Genomic DNA, 20,162 nt, shown 5'->3' with positions numbered 1-20,162 from the left:
TATTGGTGTTTTGCTTTGTTCATGTCTGCTTTTTGAAAGTGGGGTTGTTGAGGTCGAAAGGGAGCCAGTGGCACAAAACTGAAAGCGCTAAGTGAATACCGGCTGCAGTTTGTACCTGTCTCAATAGGGATCACTGTGTAGAGAAAGCAAGGCTCATGTCCTGAACCACTGTTCCACCCAGGTGCTTCTTCTCACAGCTGCCAGTCCTATTTTTACTTCTGCATCACGGCACTTTGATAGAGAAATCGGTTTTGTTATCTGAAAAATACTTCCATTCCATGGTGTTGCTTAGGTCACCAGGTGGTTGGCCTGTGCTTGGTGCTGAGACAATGTGAGACCTCTTTCTTTAAGCTGGAGCAGGGCTCGGCGGTGCTGCCGCAGTGGCTCAGAGGACCAGCTCTGCCCAGAAAGTCTGGGTGAGCCAGCCATGTCCCCAAACACGGGGACCTGAGCTGCTCATCATGCGGAGCAGCTGTGGGAGACACGTGTCCCAGCTGGGAACAGCACAAATGGCTGATGTTTTGTGACTGTTGAGAGTGTAATAAGCTTTCCAGCGCATGTCCTTTCCCCACTTCCCAGGCCAGTTCTAAATGAGGTGGTGCTGCTTTCAGGTTCCGTGAGAAAAGGAGAGCAGCATCTGTAACATCTCTCCATTTTATCTACTGTATAGTGTAAAAGAATGTTTTTGTATTTTTATTGATCCTAGCTCATCACGTAAGCTATTATACGGAGGGTGTGTTGATATCGTCACATTTATTCCCTGTGAACAGTCTGCTAGACAGTTTTAGTTCAGCTGGTGCGGTGAACGTGTTCACTATGGTTCTTAAGCTTCAACTCTTTCTTCAGGCTGGAAATCAGGACACCATAAACAGCATAGCATTAAAGTTTAACATCACCCCAAACAAGCTTGTGGAGCTCAATAAGCTTTTCACGCAGACAATTGTGCCAGGCCAGGTAAATATTTTATGTTTGGTGGGGGTTTTTTAGTACTTGTAATGTGATTATTTGCTATGTATTTAAAAGCTTTTTACTACTTTCACATATCTTTTAGGTACTTTGGTACAAAGATAATGGACAGTAATTTAAATCCCTCAAAGGGGAACTTACTAGATCGTTACCTGGAGTTTGGGAGGGAGCTTTGTAATTGCCATATCTGACTTGTCTTATCTGTTTTCTGTCACTAAGGCTTAAAGATGACTCTGAAGCAAAAGAGGGTAATGTAGCTGTTGCAAGAGTCTTGGGAAGCCTAGATAAATGCTATATATAATATATTAAAGAATTTGAGAGATAGATACAGTAATTGAAATGACTCTTTGTCATTGTGTTGGGAATGAGTCAGTCTTCTGCAACATGAGAAATAAATGGAGATAGACTGTTTTTGGGAGAGTCAAATAATGGAAATGCAAATGTGAGGGCAAACACTTGGTTCGTGAAGAGCAGATCTCTACTTCTGCTTCACAGACGTGAAGAGGCTGAAGTGTCCAGATTAGGAAAATGGTTTTATTTTTGTAAACACTTCTAGTTTAAAATTAAGCTGTTAACATTTTTTTACCTTTAGAAGTATCTTTCTTTGCTGCGACAGGTGGAGGTCCAGACCTGTAGTGCAGTTTCAGTACTGTGCTACTAAAAATCTGGAATGTTTACTGTGAGGGAAATGTGAAAATTCAAATAAAGCATTAGAATTTTATATACATGTATTAGTGTAAGGGTGTTTTTTATTTGTTTTTTATCTACATGATGCTAAAATACTGGTTCAAATAACGAATATGTACTTAAATTTGGAGATGCAAATATGTTTTTGGAAACAGACAACCTATAATGAAGTGTTATAAACTTCTAGCACTGAAAATCCCCCATCTTCAGCAGTGGCCTTATCTTTGAACCCAAGTTTGCTGTTACAAGTTATTGACTATTAATAGTCATTTTACAGTTACTTGTTTTGTAGTCGCGATAGTTGCAAGAGAACTTGGGATTGTAAATTTGGGGAAAAAGGAAGGTATTCATTCTGTGGAAAAAGTTTTATTTTCTTGCTTCTGTCTCAAAACAAAATGTAGAGCTAGATCCTGTAATTAATTCACCTGCATGTGCCCTGCCATCACCACCTGTGAAGAACTAGAATAAGTAGTTAAGGAGTGTGTTGCAATTGCAAGTGCTCAATATCGATTGAGTTGTCTTTCTAGTAGAATGTAGTATTTATAGTGAATAACTTTTTAAAGCTTGTGTCTTACTGTTTTACGTATGTGTTTGTATTTAGATTCTCTTTGTGCCAGAAACAAGCGCTGTGAGGTTGTCTTCATTCAGTCCTGGCGCTCACGTTTCTCCCTCATCATCAGATGCCGAATATGATAAACTCCCTGTAAGTCAAACATTGGCTCGCTGGTCTTAAACTCACAATGTAATTTCTGATTCTGAGGCTGATATTCAGGGCTGTGTGAATAACAGGTTTTTGAGCTTGCAGTTCCAGCCTTTTGTGTAGTGTATTGAGTAACAATTTTAATTTGCTGTACTACAAAAATTACCATCTCTTTAAAATATTCCGAATTAAGGGAATTCTGTCTGAGCATAGAAACCCAATACAAGTTCAGTTGGACCCAGAGTTTATCAAAGCAATTGAAAATGGTGTAGTGTGTAGTTTTTAAACAAGAGAAAGTTAAATGTGAAGAATTATTTAGTGTTTCACTCTGGAGGTTTCTGTGCTCTGCAGTCCAGAGCCTTGATCCTGCATTGAGATCCTTGAGCACGGAGCCTGTTAGTTTAGTCTGAGCAGTCAGTTTCCTTCTAGTTAAGCATATTATGGTGGAACCCTTCTATAGACTTGTCTTGCTGGATTTAATCTTTGTGAAAGGCCTTGGCGTAGCGGATCCTTCATTTTCCTTAGAAGGGTGATTGGCAATGATGATTTTAGAGAGTCATTTTAGGAAGTTTAGTTGTCTACCTGCTGGTGCTAAAGCAAGTAGACATTTCAAATCCATAACTAATGAAAAGGAAAGTGGAGGGAAGCCTGGAGCAAATAAATGTATTTAACCTCAGTCTTACACCTCTGTGCCACCTGCATGGGAAGTCGTGCCAGTGCACTGTGTGCAGAGGTCTGCAGTGTAGATGAGGTGGCAGGACTGGCCCTCTCCTAATGGGAATACCTCAATGAAATTTGATGAGCTGACTTGTCATTTTTTCATTTTTTGCCTGTTATTTGTGTGGAGGTTTTTTGTAATGTTACAAGGTTTTTCTTCCGTACAGGTAGTGTCCACACATACATACATACATACATACATACATGACCACCACATTTCTTCCTTAAGCAAAAGGAAAACGGTTGAACCTGGCCTTTTAGTTGTCCAAAATCAAAAAGTGTATGTTTCTGGTCCTGTTGCTCTGCACTGAACGTTTTCTTTTTTAAGGATGCTGATTTGGCAAGAAAGGCCTTCAAACCAGTTGAGAGAGTTCTGTCCTCTACCTCAGAAGAGGATGAGCCTGTGGTTGTCAAGTTTTTAAAAATGAATTGTCGTTACTTCACAGATGGTAAGGTAGGTGGAACCTGACTTTTGGGTATTGTTTGAGATTCTTTAAAAGCAAAATCTGTTTGGATGAGTGAGAGATGAATACTGGGGGAGTCAAACGTATTCCACATTTGTAAAGAACATTAATGTTATGGTGGCTTTATCTGTCACTGCTGTGTTTACTGGTACCATGGTAGTATGCTGGATCATTTTGTTCTTTCACTTGTTTAACCTGTTATGATAGCTGCTTTATGAGAGAATAGCTCTTCCACTCATCTTCATTCCCTTACCACATCTTACCAGAATTATCTGTTTAAGAGAGTATTGCTGGATACACAGGGACAACTGTACTTCAAAGTTACGACGTGTCAGGATTAGTTGTCCGGTTCCATCAAATTGTGCAACAGCTTAATAAAATGAGCACATGCTTATCTATTTCATTTATGTCTTTAAGCTAAATTTTAACTGTTTTCAGAGCAGTGTTTCCAAATAGGTCCATGTTGCTTCTGTACTTGCTAATGAATGTCATGCAAACCCTAATAAAAAGATAAAAATTGCATGATGCAACCTTCTCTTTCTTTTTCTTGCAAGCATTCTTGTGACGTACATGTTCCCACTGGGACTGCAACACTAAATTTTACAGCTGCTGTTTTAGAAGCAAAGGCACAAGGACTGGGCAGTATTTTAACCCTCTTGTCTTCTCAAGGTTTTAATACTCTGTCTTGAACTATCTGCTCTGATGTGTCTCCTCTTGTTCGCTCTGGTTTCAGTTACATTTCTGCATGTTTGGGTTTTCAAGCTCTCTGGAATTTATAACACTGGAGATGCTAACCATTGTAGTTTAAACATATTTTTCCCTTACTGCTGACTTTTGTAAGATGGATGTGTTTACACCTACAGTTCTTGGCTTCTTCTCACATTAAGTGGATGTAGACTGCATTTAACTACTCTGAAATTTTTCAGTCTGCTATTTTGTAGAAAGTAACAGGGGGCTACTTGATGTCTCACACATAAATTAGGGCAAAACTGTTGCTTTGTTATGTGCTGCTTGCTAGGTGCAGAGGATACAGGTTGCCAGTTTTATGGCTACAGAGCCGAAAATGTAATTTGCAGTCAGAACAATTAAAAGTGGGCCAACTTCTTTGCCAGTGCAGCTAAAATCCCTTGTTGCCTGCCTTCCTGCAGTGGCTGGGTAGGAAGCAGAGCCTACTGATGGATTGTTCTCCTGGCTAACTAGACTTACATTACCTGTGGGAGGAGCCTCTGCACTCGATTCTTTCATCCAGACACAAACCAGACACCTGTACATGAGTCATGCAGAAGAAGCAAATGGGAAACTTATACAGACTTTGCTTTACAGAGGAGCAGGCACACACGTACTTGCTTTGCCAGTAGCAAGCCATCAGCTTGGCATCTCCCTGATGTAAAAAAAAAAAAAAAAAACAATAGCAAACAAACCAAGCTTGTGGTCTTTTACCTGCCTATTTGTTAGCCTTCATTGCCTTCCCTTGCAGATGACCTTGGATAATTAATAGTATCTGCAGTGTAGGTCATTCCTGTTGATCTGTGGCTCCTGTTTGCCAGATGTCATGATCTATGCACAGCTTCTGAGCTGGCCTGGTGAATTTTGTAGCTTATCTGGAAGAGATGGTGCAGGAGAAAGGCACTGGAACTCTCCCTTGACAACCTTGAAAAATGGTCAGTTGTCATGGGTTGGATGCTGAATGGCTCTTATTGAATCCATGGCTAGAGCACGTTTTGAAGAATTAAATGTCTTCTACAGCTGTGCAAAATATGCTTGGATCAGTGGAAGAAGCTGTTTCTATATCAGGGAGAGGCTGATTCATATTAGGTCCCTATATATAGAAGCTTTTTGCATGTACCTCTGGGAAAGCAGATCAAGAGGACCTATAACATAGATTAGCATAGTAACCTTGATATTTCCCATGAGTAAGACTGCCTTCATGTGTGCTGGTTGCATATAAATTCATGTATCAAATGAAGGTGGCTGCATCTAGAACAAAATAGTACTTTTTTATAATCCACTAATCTATTTTGTCTGAGATTGATTAACAATCTGCAGTTTTAGCTTGTAGCAGCCAGCACTGAAAGTTGAATAGTTCAGATGTTCTTCCTTATTAGCTAGGAACTTGGCTAATTTTATTCTTTGCGCTCCTCACAATGCCTGACTTGATGCCATTGGAAACCGAAAATATTTTGTTAGCAAACATTGCATGATGGGGTATAAAGAGGCAGGAGAAAGGTTTTTCTTTGTAGGATAGTAGCCTAAAATCCAATACCAAACAATAAGTGAATTACATGTGATGTGCTAACTTTTCCTTCTCCTGTTTTAGGGCGTAGTTGGAGGAGTCATGATAGTAACTCCAAACAACATCATGTTTGACCCACATAAGTCTGATCCTCTGGTAATTGAGAATGGCTGTGAAGAATATGGGCTCATCTGCCCCATGGAGGAGGTTGTCTCAATAGCTCTCTACAATGACATCTCTCACATGAAGATTAAAGACGCATTGCCATCGTAAGGAGTGTTCTTCCCTGAACTTATGTTTGCACATTTTCAGTAAGGATTATGGAAAAGGTGGGAGGGGAATGGAGGGAAAGAGTTTTAATGCAGCAGAATAAAACAAGTCACGGGAGGAAGGTGCCAGCAAAGGAGTGATTCACTTGTGTTGTTCTTCCGCTTTCTTTTTGGAACACTTCAGTGGCAGTAAAGAGAATTGGGTCATTAATATGAAAACCAAAGTGCAAAGGAGACCAGTAAAAAACAATAGCTAAAAGCACTGGTCGCATACTGTGGTTTGGCTTTTGCACGGACTCATCTCTGGGGTTATTTTGGTGAAAGTACAGACATTTAGATTTGGGGCATTTGCTGCATTACTGGGACTGATCTGAAAGGATTATTTAAAATTTTTCTTGAAGATAACAGCACCTTAACTGCCAACTTCAGTACTTGCAGAAATAGCAGTGGAATACTTCCACTTCAGAACCAGAAATGCATTGATAGTTAGCATTTATAATACATAATAGACTTTCTGGGGTGGTCTACCTTCATTTATGCATAGTCTAGGCACTGCTTATGTGTTTATTCTAAGCAAGGTTTTGCCCTTATAGGCAACACCTGTTTGATCAGTGAAATTCATCTACTTCTATTTTCTCATTTCAAGAAAAATTCCTGACATATTTTGTTATGCTCATTACTAGAGTGTCTAGTAACTTCTAAGTGATGAGAATCTTGTATTCTTACTCACCTCAAACCTTTTAGCAGTAACGAAGAGCTCAAGTTGTATGCTGTTAAGGTTTTGAGAATTTTCCATTTTGAAATGCTTTGCAATTGTGCTGCTTGAAAAAAGAAATCTTGGGGGAAGTTTGCATTCAAACAGTGCAGTTGAGTAATGGGAAGAAAAATAAAATTTAAAAAAATCCAACCCTCCTGCCTGTTACTGTTTTGCAATAAACGTGTTCCAACAGGTACGGCTTATCTCCGATTTGCTTTGTTCTCAAAAATACATTTGTACTGACTGGGGAAGCATGGATGGTCGTAGAGGTTGACTCATTGTCAGGTGTGGGAAATAACAATATTAATATGGAATGAATGAAATTCCAGCAGCTAAGTACATGTCCTGTGGTTTGTGGCTACTGGACTTCTGATGGCTTGCACATTGTTGTTATGTGTTTACCATTTCTTCACCCATGTGGCATATACTGCCAAGTGATTTACTCATTTTATTTCTATATTATCCTTTCTGCATTCTTCTTCATTTTCTTTAATGTCACTTATTTCCGCTGGTGTATGTTTATTTTGGATAAAGTAATTTTTTTGTTGAGTTTCAGACCTTAAGTTAAGTTGGTATATTATTTATTTTTTCTTTTCCATTTTTTTTTCTGTTTCCATTTTGCTTTTAACATCCTATGTACATCCATCATTTTCCCTGACAGTGACATACCAAAGGATCTTTGTCCTCTGTACAGGCCAGGAGAATGGGAAGACCTGTCCTCCGAGAAAGATATCAATCCTTTCAGCAAATTCAAATCCCTTAGCAGAGAAAAGAGGCAGCAGAATGGGGATCCATCCATCACTCTGGGTGCCAAACAGATAAAACCGTCAGATAAGGAAAAGTCTGCTGATTTTGAAATTCTTCAGTCATCTGAGAGTACAGGCTCAATCAAATCAAACTTACTGGACTTTCCCAACAACATCACTGCCACTGAACATTTGGAAAAGTTTGCTGCAGAACCATGTGCCAAGGAGCCTTCTGGGGAAAAAAATGCGTCAGACATCGAAACCAAAGAAAAATCCCTTTTGGGAGAAGGAGAGGATGACTTTGAGCTGGAAAAGACGTCTTCTCGTGTGGACAGAGGGTTGGACAGGAAAATCTCAGTAATGGAAGGCTTTCTGGCTGACCCCAGGGAGTTGGGGAGAACTAAGCAGCAGGTAACCAAACCCACTACAGAAGTCCAGGAGCACTTGACAGTTGATTCCTTGGAAAAAAAGGACAGTGTTGAACCTAAAGCTGACTTAGACTTAGAGCTGTGTGAAAAGCAAGATGTTATTCCAGAAGTAAACAAATGTGTCAGTTCCCCAACAGGTAAGGTGGAGACTACACTGGACACTAAAAAAGAGCTAGAGAAAGATAAACTTATTGAATTTTACCTCAATAAAGATGGGAATGGGTCTCAGTCATCTGAAGACTTACACAAGGCTGAAATCCAGAAAGGTGAAAACAATAAAGCAATTGGTATAGACCTTACACTTAGCTGTTCAAAGTCCCAAGCTAATGAAGTCCATACAGTTAAAAGTATGGAGCTCGATTCCTGCTGTGTTGAAAGGAAAGCGCCTTCGTTAGAAATCAGCTCAGCAGCAGCAGAGGAAAAGGATCTGAAAGAGTCTGTGGACTCTTCATTAGTACCAGCTATAGACAAGACCTGTCAAGAAACACAGTTAGACAATCAATCAGAAATCAGACTGTGGCTGCTGCAGAAAATTCAAGTGCCAATTGAAGGTAGGTCTCTGGTTATCCTTGTTTCCTCTGAGACTCGGACAGCATTATGACGGTAACCTTTGAATGGATAGCCTTCTGCTCTAAATTTCCTCTTTCTATAATACCTGGTCTTTTTTTTTTTTTCACTCTTGTATATTATATTCTTATATCACATGCTATTTAGAAGAGAAAAATACCTTCAAATTCCCTAAGCTTCTAATTTGATAAGTAGTTTGTGTGCTCTTTCCATCTTCAGTGGCTACTGTTTATATAATCTTCACCTCTGTTTACTGGCTTTAAGAAGGACAGTGAAATGTCATCTAGTCACAGTACTGGCAGGGACATTTCATGGCTTAGGAATTGTCACTCTTTATTGGTTGCTTTTGTTGCTTCAGTGACGTCTGTCAGTGTATTTCTGATCATTTCCAAAGTAGTAGTGTGTTCTTGCAAAGCGGGGTACTGAAGTGTTCTTGACATTATTTGCATCTGTCTGGTGTCTGCTGTGCTATGGAAACCCTTCAAGAAGTGATAAATAGGATTATAAGTAGAGCCTTACTGACCAATCATTTTGTCCTGATTGGTCATTGGGTTCTAATAACTAAAATTTGGGCTGTTACTGGAAAGCATATAACAAAAATAAATCTCAGTTTAGATACTGTGTACACATATTACTACCTCTAAGCACTAATCCATCCCGGAGTGCTGCTGCTCCTCTCTTGGTAGTTTAATGAACTGGCGGATATACCCTTGATCCATGTGAGGTGGTGGGAGATATTTGAGTGGAAGTCTTTCTTTGAAAACCAGTTCTTCTTAAAATGATTTTTCCTTTCTTTTGACAGGGTTTAAATCTCAGTGGTTGTATTTGGTGATCATTCTCATTGGCAGAGAAAAATAAAAAAGATGGCTGTATGTGTACTCCTAAAATGAATAAGGCACCTTCAGTGTGACTTAGGCTGTAATTTAATAAGCAATGTTTTTGTCATGCTGGTAATTTAGGGAACTTAAACTGCTCTTATGTTTGACCCTGTCTTGTGCAGACAAAAAGGTTTGTACTGTCTTGTGCAGACAAAAGGTTTTTGTTTTCTGGCTGACTGTCAGAATTGAGGAACTGGTCAAGTGTTCTGTGTGTGTGTGCGCAGGGTTACCCTTCTACTGGATGGGGTACCAGGACCCAGTGAAACAGTCCCCTCTGCTTGCACCTGCTTCATGTTGCGGTTTGCACCCAGTCTGATGGTCTTACTGATTTGCTTTACATCGCTAATCTGCACATGGCTGTACAGCTGAGGGGGATAGAGGCTGTGACAAAATGGGAATAAATGGCCACAGTTTGGGATAAACAAGGATTTATTAAACCAGTTTTGCTGTTGAATGACATGTCAGGTGTAATTCTGTGTATGGTGCCTCTGAGTATTCCTTTGCACAAGACTATTAATCTTTGTGACAATGTTTTACCAGCTGCAGTATTTGTACTTCCTTTAAGCAGCCCATTTCTTTTGTCTCTCGCTCAGATATGCTTCCTTCGAAAGAGGAGAAGAGCAAGACTCCTCCAATGTTTCTGTGCATTAAAGTAGGCAAGCCCATGAGAAAGTCCTTTGCATCTCAGAGCACCACCATGTCTCAACAGTACAGTAAAAAGATAAAGCAACCAGAGTACTGGTTTGCCGTTCCACGGGAAAGGTAAGCTGCAGTGCATAGCACGAAAATGTGTTTTGTCTCATATTTTTAAATGTGTTGTGCTTTCTAGAGCTGAATCTGACTTTCACTACATGGTCCAAGGTGTGAAATGCAGCAAGGATGAGGAGAGGGGAGCCCTCATTTTGTTGCGTGCCAGAGACCAGTGGTGGTCTATTGTGGCTCCCAGTGGGAAGGCAGAAGGGATCAGGTGCCACTTGGAAGATGAAAAGAGGGATGTACGTGCAGATAACATATGGGAAAAGCACTGGGGGATGATCTGGGTTTCAGCCATAGTGCAGGTAATGAGGGAAAGGGGAAAAGGGGAGCAGTGGCAAGAGAGGCAAGGAATCCACTAAGGTGCCTGTGCTAAAAAATAGGTATCTCACATGAGCAAAAGGGCATGATGTGGAAAAAGGAGACACTCTTAACTGAATTGATGTGGCTGTTTCAGCCTTCAGGCCCATACAAAAATCCCCTTCCTTTGTGATAAAATATGTTTAAGTGGTTTTGGTGCCTGTAGGTGTGTATGTACACATGCATAAAGAGCACTATAGCAAATAAGAAAAAAAAAAAAGGAAGACCTGTGATTTTTTTCTACATAAATCACCCAAGAATTTTCACTGGCTCTGAGAAATCAAATCCATGGTCATTCTTTTGCTAGAAGGCAACTAGAGCAGCTCTCCACTCTATGGATGAACTGTCCCTGAAATAGGGAAATCAGTGATAGCACTTCTAGTGAATTAGATGCCAGGAAGGAAGAATCTGAACTGGTCATCAATCTCAGGAGGTGTCCTTAAGATGCAGACAATTTTTTTTTGTTTTTGTTAATAATTTTTCAGAATATTTAATTTTATTTTCAAATTTGTAGCTTATGTTTTGATGTAAGTGTTTATTTATTTTATTTTAGAAATGAGTGTTTTGAGCAGAGCAGTGGTATGGAAGTTGCTGACCTAGGGGAGGAGGGGGAGAGGTTTGATCCATCTGGAATGTGGCCATCGGGAGTGCAGCTGAAGATAGCTTTTGGCTTGCTTGCTCTCTGCTGAACCCAGTCCTTGGCTCCTCAGTGATTGCAAAAGGGCAGGTTCAGAAAATTCTAGGTCGAAGTGTGAGTACATACTTCAAGGAGTTAGAGTGATGCTGTAATATAACACAAGGTCAGTTTTTGCTTTGGGGATACTGTATCTAATGTTGAATAAAGCTGCTGAGCAGAACTGAGGTAATCTCTGATGGTTTCTCTGCACAACAGGTAAATCTATTAAGCATCTTACCGCAAACTTGAAAAACAGCTGCTTGGCTTGTCGTTTTATGAGCAGAAATTTTCTGATTAGTGAGGGGACCTAATCCATATATAAACTGACATGTTGACAACTGGTTTATACTTAAGTTTTTGGAATGAGGAACAAGTAGTTCCTGCAGTGAGCTGTTGCAGCAGCACTTGGCTGTGCTGGCTGACAGGCCAGATCTTTGCTCTCAGAGCTGCTGTTCAGATCTTGGTAAGAATTAGTGGTGAATATAGTATAAGATGGGGTCATTACGGTGCTATTCATAATGCCTGTTTTAGCAGCACAGAGGTGCATAAAAGATCACGTAGAACTTGAGGCAAAAATTAAATGTGAGACCTACTCCCTCATATTAATGCAAGATATATCTTTGTCTAACAAGTCAGTGTTTTCTCCAAACTCCCAGATGCCTTCCCAAAGCAAAATGCATCACTTCCAATGCACTGGTGGTATTCTTGCTCCAGTATTGGATAGTATATAATTATTATATCGGTGTTACATCTTGAGAGTGGCATGGACAGTTGGTTATTGGGATAGCTTTACAATGTATTTTTGATATAATGTATCAAAATCATTTATTAATTTAAAAACATTCAAAATACAATGTATATTAATGTATGAAAGTATCAAGAATACCACTCTCATGTCTTTGCCATAAAGCAGCATAAATTAAACACTATCTGTCCACTTCAGTTGCAGTAGCTTGTGCAACGTCTTAACGTTTCGTAGTAATTTAAAAACCAAAAAACAAATTGGACTGAGATTTTGAAGAAATTAGTGTTAGGTCTATAACCCCTTCATAAATTAAATCTTCCTCTGGTTTGCATTTAATTGCATTTTACCATTGCCTCTTGGTGTTTGCTATTAAAACAGGTTCTGTCATAATTTGCGAAAGTGGCTCCATTTTCAGTCTGGGCTGCATCACCCACTGCTCCCAGAGGAGCTGCAGTTCTGTCCGCAGGATCAACAGGCAACAGGACAGAAGCATGGTGGGGGGAAAACTCACCTTTTAAAACTTTTTTAAAAATTATTTTTAATGAAAGCCTCCAGAAACATCAATACAGAGAGAAAACTGTTAGTCGAATACTCTTTATAAAAAAGGCTGTTAACAAGTGTTAAGTCTCATCGGCCTATTGCGACTGTTCGAGGTCTCATCTGGGAACTACGTGGCTTCTTGGGCACCGAGAGCGTCCCAGTGCACGTTGCCCGATGACCTGCAGAGCCCGGCTGGGTTAATCAGTGACTCCAGGGCTGTGCTGCCCTGCACCCTGCTCACAGCTGTGCTCGCCTTGACACGTAACAGGGGTGATGGACAGCTCCAGAATCTTTATATATGGATTAACTCAGTCTAAGGCAGCATCTTGTCGGGTTCAGCCTAGCAGAGGCACCCATGCTTTTGGATGCTGATTGATTGATTCTTCTGCTGAGAAGCCTTGCAATGGGTATAGCTTACAGTATTAGGGGGTAAGTCTATGCGTGCTCTTACTACTTGGATTTGTGTTTACAGGTATTTAAATAGCATGTTGATTTTTTCCACCCTAGTGGATTTTGAGTATTAGTACGTCAGTGATTCCACCACTCACAGATTTCCTCAAGGTCTTGCACAGGAAAATGCATTGCAATGGGACAGAGATAGTAATGCAAAATTTTTTTGTTTATAAACCTGTGTCCTAACAATTTTCTCATTTTAGCAGTGACTAGTTCCTAAGTCAAGAAGTAAATTTCACTGATTATCTGTAATAGGAATTTGGCTGACAGGGTTGGTTTATGAATGTATATTTTGTGTTAATCAAGACATTGCACTGAGATCATGCTGCTGAGAGGGCATCTGCTTTTTTGGAAGTTTCTTTTTGTGAAAGCAAGCAAATTTTCAAGGAGAAAAAGTAGCAGAGGTAGAGCCTTGCTTTTGTACTCTTAGCTTCCTGCCCCATTGATTGTTTTTGTTTGGTTGGTTGGTTTGGGGAGCTGGGTGAGTTTTGGTTTGGGTTTTGTTACTATTTCTGGAGAGGTTTCCTTTTGTAGTGCAAGATGCTGCTTAGTTGTGACTCTTGTTAGTATCTGGTGCATGATACGCTGTAGTTAATAGGGTTGAAGCTGAAATCTGGAAGATCACAGCTAGCTGGAGTCAATACCGACATGATGCTTCCATGCACTTTGCACAAAGGGACAATGACTGAGGTGGTCCTGATGCTGAAGGATCACTCTTAAAATGCTCATCTTAATGGAATGGAATAGGTAGCTTAAAGCTTAGATATAGACTCCTTTTGAGTTAGCCCAGTACAAATAGAAAACTCATAGACTCCTGATAAATAAGATATCGCACTGTACAGATGAAACCTATGAAAACCAGTCTGTATCTATAGCTTAGTATCTTATAATTAGGGCTCATGTAAGCTCATATAAGCATATGAGGGCTTATGATACCTTAGCCCTCATAAGATTCGTGAAGGATCATCATCTAGTCAGGCATGTTTGTAACAAAGGTGTAGGACTCCTCTGAATTAATTCTTGTTTCTAGACCAGTTGCTGTGGTTGGACTTGGGGCCTTTGTACGTGTGTCAAAGGATGCAGAAACCATCCCCCACTATCTATATATACAATTTGGAAGTAGCCTCACTCCCACATGTGACTGACCCAAAGACATTGATTTATGGAAGACTAGTTTGCCTCTGCCCTCAAAGAAGTCAGATATTGTTGCCATATCAACAGAAATGGTGGCGGTGGTGATGTCAGTTTGGGGCCTCCTAAATTAAAGTACATCTTTTAGGAGAAAAGTCATTCATGGTTCTCTCTAAAGAATCTTGACGATTTGTCTAGTGTGTTTTATTGACAATTGCCTTTGCTCTCTTTCAGTGCACTAGATACCTACTTTAATTTTTCTGGCTTCCGGTCCCAGGTTGTGGTTTTATCTGCATGACCTGGATTCAGTTCCTCTTAATGTTGGTTATCACAGAGTGTCACTCCTGTAAGCTGAATAACTTTTGCTTCTCGCTGTACAACAGTTGGTTTTGCATCTCTTTAAGCTGCAGCGCTTAAATGTGACTTGGGAATGTTGCATCAGAGATGAGCATAGTGTTCCACCAGTGGTCACCAAAGTGTCAAACACCAAACTAAACACAATCTCATTCCTTCTACTGAATGTTACTTTCTTGGTGCGTTCAAGGGTCGCACCAAGTGTTGTCATCAGTGTGCTGGTGTGGAGCTCTTGCTCCGAAATTCAGAGCCGTTATCCCAGGTCTCTAGGGCCTTTCTGCCAAGGGTAAGGGAGCACCCAGCAATCACAGCCCTTGCTTGCTCTTCTGTGTGTGCTCTGCTGTTGGGACAGACACACACACGTGGCTGATTGTGCCCAGGTTACTATGCAGTGCAGCGGCATAATACTCCACCAGGCTTTTGTCTAACACTAATTTTATCACTTGGCTGTCATGATATTTAAGTCGTGTTTTCTACTTTCCAAAATTAGTTTTCTACTGAATTTATATCCTTCACTATAAACTTTGCGTTTTGCATTTGTTTTGGGCCCTTTGTGTGTGTATTACTATGAACTTTCCTTTTAATCTGGCTACAGCTGGCAGGGGGTTCCCTCTTTAATCAGTGTTCCATCTTTCATTTTTGATTTGTGTCTTCTAGGTTTTTTTTGTTTGGTTAGTTTGGTTGTTTTTTTTTTTGGGGGGGGGGGTGGTTTGTTTTTTTTGTTTTGTGGGATTATTTTGTTTTGTTTTTTGTTGTTGTTGTTGTTTGGGTTTTTTGTTTGTTTTTTTAAGTTTCCTGTTATAATTTTTTTTCTTTTGAATAAGTTCTTTTTGGAGTGATTAACTTCAGATTTCTGAAGTTGTTCATTTCCAAGTACCTTATGTTTTATTGATGTTTCTCTCTCAGTGCATAACACAGTCATAAGCATGTGATCTCTGAAACAGCTATTGAATTCTAGGGTAAATTTCCTCACAGCTGTCAAGCTGGCTGTAGGAGAGTTCCCCAGGCACTGGTTTCTGAAGTTAGGAATTGTCTTTTTTTTTCTTTTCATTTTGGTCACTTGGAAATACCACCATAGCATGATGTTATTATTTTATTAACAGAGAAGGGATGCTCAGCATCCCTTTCACAATGACTTCACTTCTATAATAACCTATTTCTTACTTTCCACTGCTGCTTCTTAAATCTTTAGTGTCTGTATTTATTTAGCATCTGTCCATGGCAGAGGAAAACTTATTTGTGGACTGCTTAGATGAACTGGGCATTTACAGGTCCATGGGGCCTGACAGGAAATATTCTGAGTGCACTGAGGAACTTGGTTGATTTTACTGCAGTGCAGCTTTCTATAGTAGTTAGCTTTCCAGACTAGGACTACTGCACGTAAAACACACAATGGTCAAGTTAAATGTCTCTTTCAGTTAAAAGTTACATTGTTTAGCAAAGAGATGATTGTACTGCTTCTTCTGAAGCCTCTGTGAGCAAGTAAAGGGCTTTAGGGCACACTGAGTGGCACCTGCTGATGTGGGAAAACTTCTGCAGTTAAAAGAAAAGATCTTGATTAAAATGACATGATGCAGCTTTTAGAAGTGTCTTCCATAGTTCACTATTTTTAGATCTGTGCAAACTTCTAAGCGATCACATGGCTTCTCACAAAGAAAGGGGGAACCCTTGGCAATGATAGTGTGACCCTCTTTTAGCCTTTTGCAGGCCATTATTGGAGAGGACTATCCTGAGGACCGATTGTTTGCATGGTGCTACTTCGATCTCTTTTGTGTGTGTTGCTGCAGCGGAACAAACAGCAGCTAAAATTTTTATTTTGATGTCAGCATTAGCTACCTTACTTGTTCTTGATGAAGGGAGGCTGCTTATGCCTCAGGAACTATTGTGTTGCATGTCATTCACAAATTTAGGACCATTATGCTAGAGCTATATTTGGTTGTATCTTAGAAATGTCTCATAGATACAATTCTTGTTTGATAACAAAAATTTAAATTCAGCTAGGTCATTTGTTAGCCATGCACCACAGAAGTGTTTGTGATTATGCAAAGGAGAACAGAAAAAACAGAAGGCAATGCTAATTTATTCAGTTTTCATGGTTAGAAGGACATTTCAATGACGTAGCAAATAAATCCTTTATTCTTTCTGAGGGTAGTGGGAATTGGAACAAAATGTATTGAAGCTAAAGTGAGTCAAGCTCTGCCCCACAATGTCTCGCTTTAATTATGAATTAATATACCTGTCATGAGCGGGCAACAATTTCAGGCCTGGCAGTTTATGCAATTAGAACTGACCTCAGATTCTAGCCATTACTGGTAGAAGTGTAGAGCAGAAAATGTAGACTTGATTGGAGAAATCTGTGGAATAAAATAAATGAACCTGAACAGAATCCAACAGTGCTGAAATGGTGTTTTAAGATTATTTGCGCATATACTATAAATCCAAGTAACTTGAAATACAGGGGGAGAATGCCTAGGTTTCTCTAAGCTTTTAATTGTTCTGTATAGATCAAGGAACTGCTGGACAAAACTTTCTAGTGAATAACTGGAGAAAGATCCGGTGTCATAAGTACTTACTATCTTTCTATCTGCCCTCTTTAATTACTTTTTTTTGTCTTTTTTTTTTTTTTTTTTCCTGGCAATTCATCTCCTTGTACAGTGGATCCACTGTTGTATTCCTGTTTCAAATTGCATGTGTTCATTTTAATCCTTAGTACCATCTGGGTGAAAGGAATATATTACTTAAATTCCTTCTTGAGAAATTGTTTTGCTGTTTGTTATGGGTGTTGTCAAAGAGCATCTCATTCAAGAAAATGATTGAGAACTGACCACGGTTATGGAATTGCATACACTGCCGGTACTGTATCATTAGCAAAGCTGTCAGTAACTGCTTATTTTCATTATGCTAACAAAATGAAAAATTCTTTTGTGGTTAGTCTCTGTAACTTTTAGAGGGCAGATAGAAACGTGGCGTAGACTTTACTGGTGGTATTTTATGGCTTGGTCTGTGCAGGAGGTCAAACTAAATAATTGAGTTTTTTACGGACTTAACTTTTGTGAACATGATGTAAAAACAGGCAATTTGTCATCTTAATATTAATTGCGTGGGACTGCACAAACCACTTGGTGTTTCCATGATGCTTTGACTGTGTGTATAACAAAGGGAAGAAAAAAAAGTATTGTGGGATGGAAAACAGAAACCTTGAAATGCTTCAGGCTGCCAGGTGGAAGGAGCTATTTATTGCCTTGGGGTGGTACGCAAGGGTGGAAGTACACAGGTAGTACACTATTTGTGCAGTTGTCCCTTCTTTTGTGACTGGACAAAACCTCTGTACTACATGGCAGCGCTGTGTTCATGGACCACTGCACAACAGTTGTCTCCTTCTCTTCTGTTTACAGGGTGGATCACTTGTACACGTTTTTTGTTCAGTGGTCACCAGAAATATATGGGAAAGATGCCAAAGAGCAAGGTTTTGTCGTGGTAGAAAAGGAGGAGCTTGACATGATAGACAACTTCTTCAGTGAGCCCACTACTAAAAGCTGGGAGGTGAGTGCTTTCTGCTGTTCTGTGAAGCATATGAAGTGTGCAGCCCCTGTTAAGAATCTCAGCATTTGCTGTTTTGATGATTTTTTTATGGTGTTTCTATATGCTTACTGTTTATATAGAAGTCTCCTGCAGGCTTGTATCTGTCTCACAAACGTACTCATATTCCTTCAGTCCTCCTTTCTTCTCTTCCTAGAAAGAGCTGGCAAACAACTGGGAGCTCTGTGGTGTGCAAGCAGCAGTTGTGCAAATATTTTGGTGATGTGAGGTTAGCCTTTTGCAAAAGTATACAGGCGTATGTTGTCAGCATTGCTAAATCCATATTGTATTTATATACTACAAATAAAACCTCTGAAATGTATATGTATATGTAAACACCAACAGAGACTCCTGTGTGCTGGTTGGAATGGGTTGCTGTGGGATGTTGTGGCACACCCTTGCATCTCAGGTGCACACAGCAGTGCTCTTTGAATATTGGTTGTAAGATGGATAGGTTTTAGACTGTGACTTTAGCTTTTTCATACGGGGGCTTTTACAATCTGTTTTAACTACTTGGCATGCCTGTGTGTGTTATCTGTTGCTTGTGCATACAAAACCTCATTTCTAAGGCAAATAAGCTCACACACATTTTTTAATTATATTTCTGAACGCTGAAGCACTTGCTGCGCTAAGGATGTGCGTTAAATTAAAAAACAAAACAAAAAAACAAAAAAAAAACAAAAACAAAAACAAAAAAAAACCCAAACAACCAGATTAAATCCCTAAGTGGGAAATATCTTGATGGTGATTTACAAAGTGATCTGGTTATTTGTCTTAAACATAAATGTGTTTTTAAAATTCTACTGCCCTTTTTATTTTTTTGAAGCGTTTCTATCTTTAAACTACATTGGTCCTGTTCAAAAGTGGAGGTTGGGAGTGGGGCTTGACATTTGAAATGTAGTAATGTCACCTCTAATCCCACATAGCTTTTATTTTTACAGTTTTTTATTTTTTTAATCTTGGTGCTTTGTGAACTGCAAATAGATAGATAGATAGGAGTCTTCATTCCTTGTTTTGCCCAGAGCTGATTGCTGTCATATATTGCACTAGATTTCACTGTTCAGGTGTTATTTGCATGCCATTTTCATAAAACCAAAATGAAAGAGGGAGGGACAGTGATGTGAAGAACAGAGGTGAGAGAGATCTGTCCACACTGGAAGCTTTTGTCTCATTCTTTTATTTCAATATGTAATGGAAGAAGAATTCTCTGGAAACAGCTTCTTAAAGGTGTGTTTCTCTTATTTGTAGTATATTCAAGCTTTACAAATTGTAAAGGAGGTCTTTCAGGAAGTCCAAATTTGGGCATGATCATTTACCAAGTTTCACTCTCCCTCGTGGGGAAACAGAAAGTAGAGAGGAGCATAAAAGCAACTTTATCCCAGCGTGGCATGGGCAGTCTGTCGTGCTTGTTGGTGAGAGCTCTTGCCACTAGAGCAGGGAAGTATAGTGGATACTGCAAAAATAAACTGGTAGATAATGAAAGGGAAGCAAATGCCTTTGAATATTCGAATTCTTTACTATGCCAGACCTGACCAGGAGGAGCCTTTTGTGGAGGTATGTTGAACTGTGTCCCTGTTTGAACAGTGTGGATCTGATACAGCGCTTCTGTCCCAGTAAAAATGTGCTCCTTACTCAGACTAATTTTAACAGAGTATTTCCACACCAGGTAGCTTGCTTTCTCAGTTCTGTAAAATCTTGAAAAGATTTTGTAGATCCAGTTTCTGTAGCGGTTGATTCTTTTTGTTTCTCTCTGCTTTTGTGTGGTCTTTAAACATGTGATTCTGCAAATCCCTTTTTTTTGCATTTGTTGACTCTGAACTTCATTCAAATGTGCACTTTGGTTATAGACTGAAAAAGTATCTATGCAGTGAAGAAGGGGACTTGTCTGTCTTTGGAGTTGATTTGTAATTTACAGCTGTGTTAATAAATTTTCCGTGATTGCCTGTGTTTGCGAGTTTGGTTGCATTTTGCTACAGATACCTGTGGCTGGTTGATCTACTGTGATACTTTCCCTCCCCCTCCTGGGGAAAGACTTTGAAAGAGGACCTGGGGGGTACTTTTTATATAAGATGAAAAAAGTGTTCATTTAAAAAAAAAAAAAAAAAAAAAAAAAAGATAAAATAATGGCCTGGAAGATGAGGAGGGAAGGGAAACCATTC

The 20,162-nt window shown here is 39.6% G+C and overlaps 1 protein-coding gene across 6 annotated transcripts in view; it reads left to right on the top strand.

Annotated features, from left to right (window-relative positions):
• Nucleotides 1-20,162, top strand: part of NCOA7 (nuclear receptor coactivator 7) — an 88,964-nt gene that overhangs the window by 61,455 nt on the left and 7,347 nt on the right. For 3 of the 6 annotated variants that reach the window (XM_082049228.1, XM_082049229.1, XM_082049231.1), the window contains 7 exons: nucleotides 847-954; nucleotides 2,255-2,356; nucleotides 3,399-3,524; nucleotides 5,852-6,036; nucleotides 7,455-8,518; nucleotides 10,006-10,174; nucleotides 17,820-17,967. In XM_082049228.1, coding sequence (XP_081905354.1) covers nucleotides 847-954; nucleotides 2,255-2,356; nucleotides 3,399-3,524; nucleotides 5,852-6,036; nucleotides 7,455-8,518; nucleotides 10,006-10,174; nucleotides 17,820-17,967 — 1,902 coding nt within the window. Of the gene's footprint in view, nucleotides 1-846; nucleotides 955-2,254; nucleotides 2,357-3,398; nucleotides 3,525-5,851; nucleotides 6,037-7,454; nucleotides 8,519-10,005; nucleotides 10,175-17,819; nucleotides 17,968-19,372; nucleotides 19,558-20,162 lie in introns of those variants that run through there. The other 3 variants (XM_082049230.1, XM_082049232.1, XM_082049233.1) reach the window with 3 other exon arrangements.

The sequence above is a fragment of the Streptopelia decaocto genome (assembly GCF_964273445.1).
Source record: "Streptopelia decaocto genome assembly, chromosome: 3".
Classification (NCBI taxonomy): Eukaryota; Metazoa; Chordata; class Aves; order Columbiformes; family Columbidae; genus Streptopelia; species Streptopelia decaocto.
The sequence above is the reverse complement of the archived record's forward strand: the minus strand, read 5'-3'. Positions and strand labels throughout refer to the sequence as shown.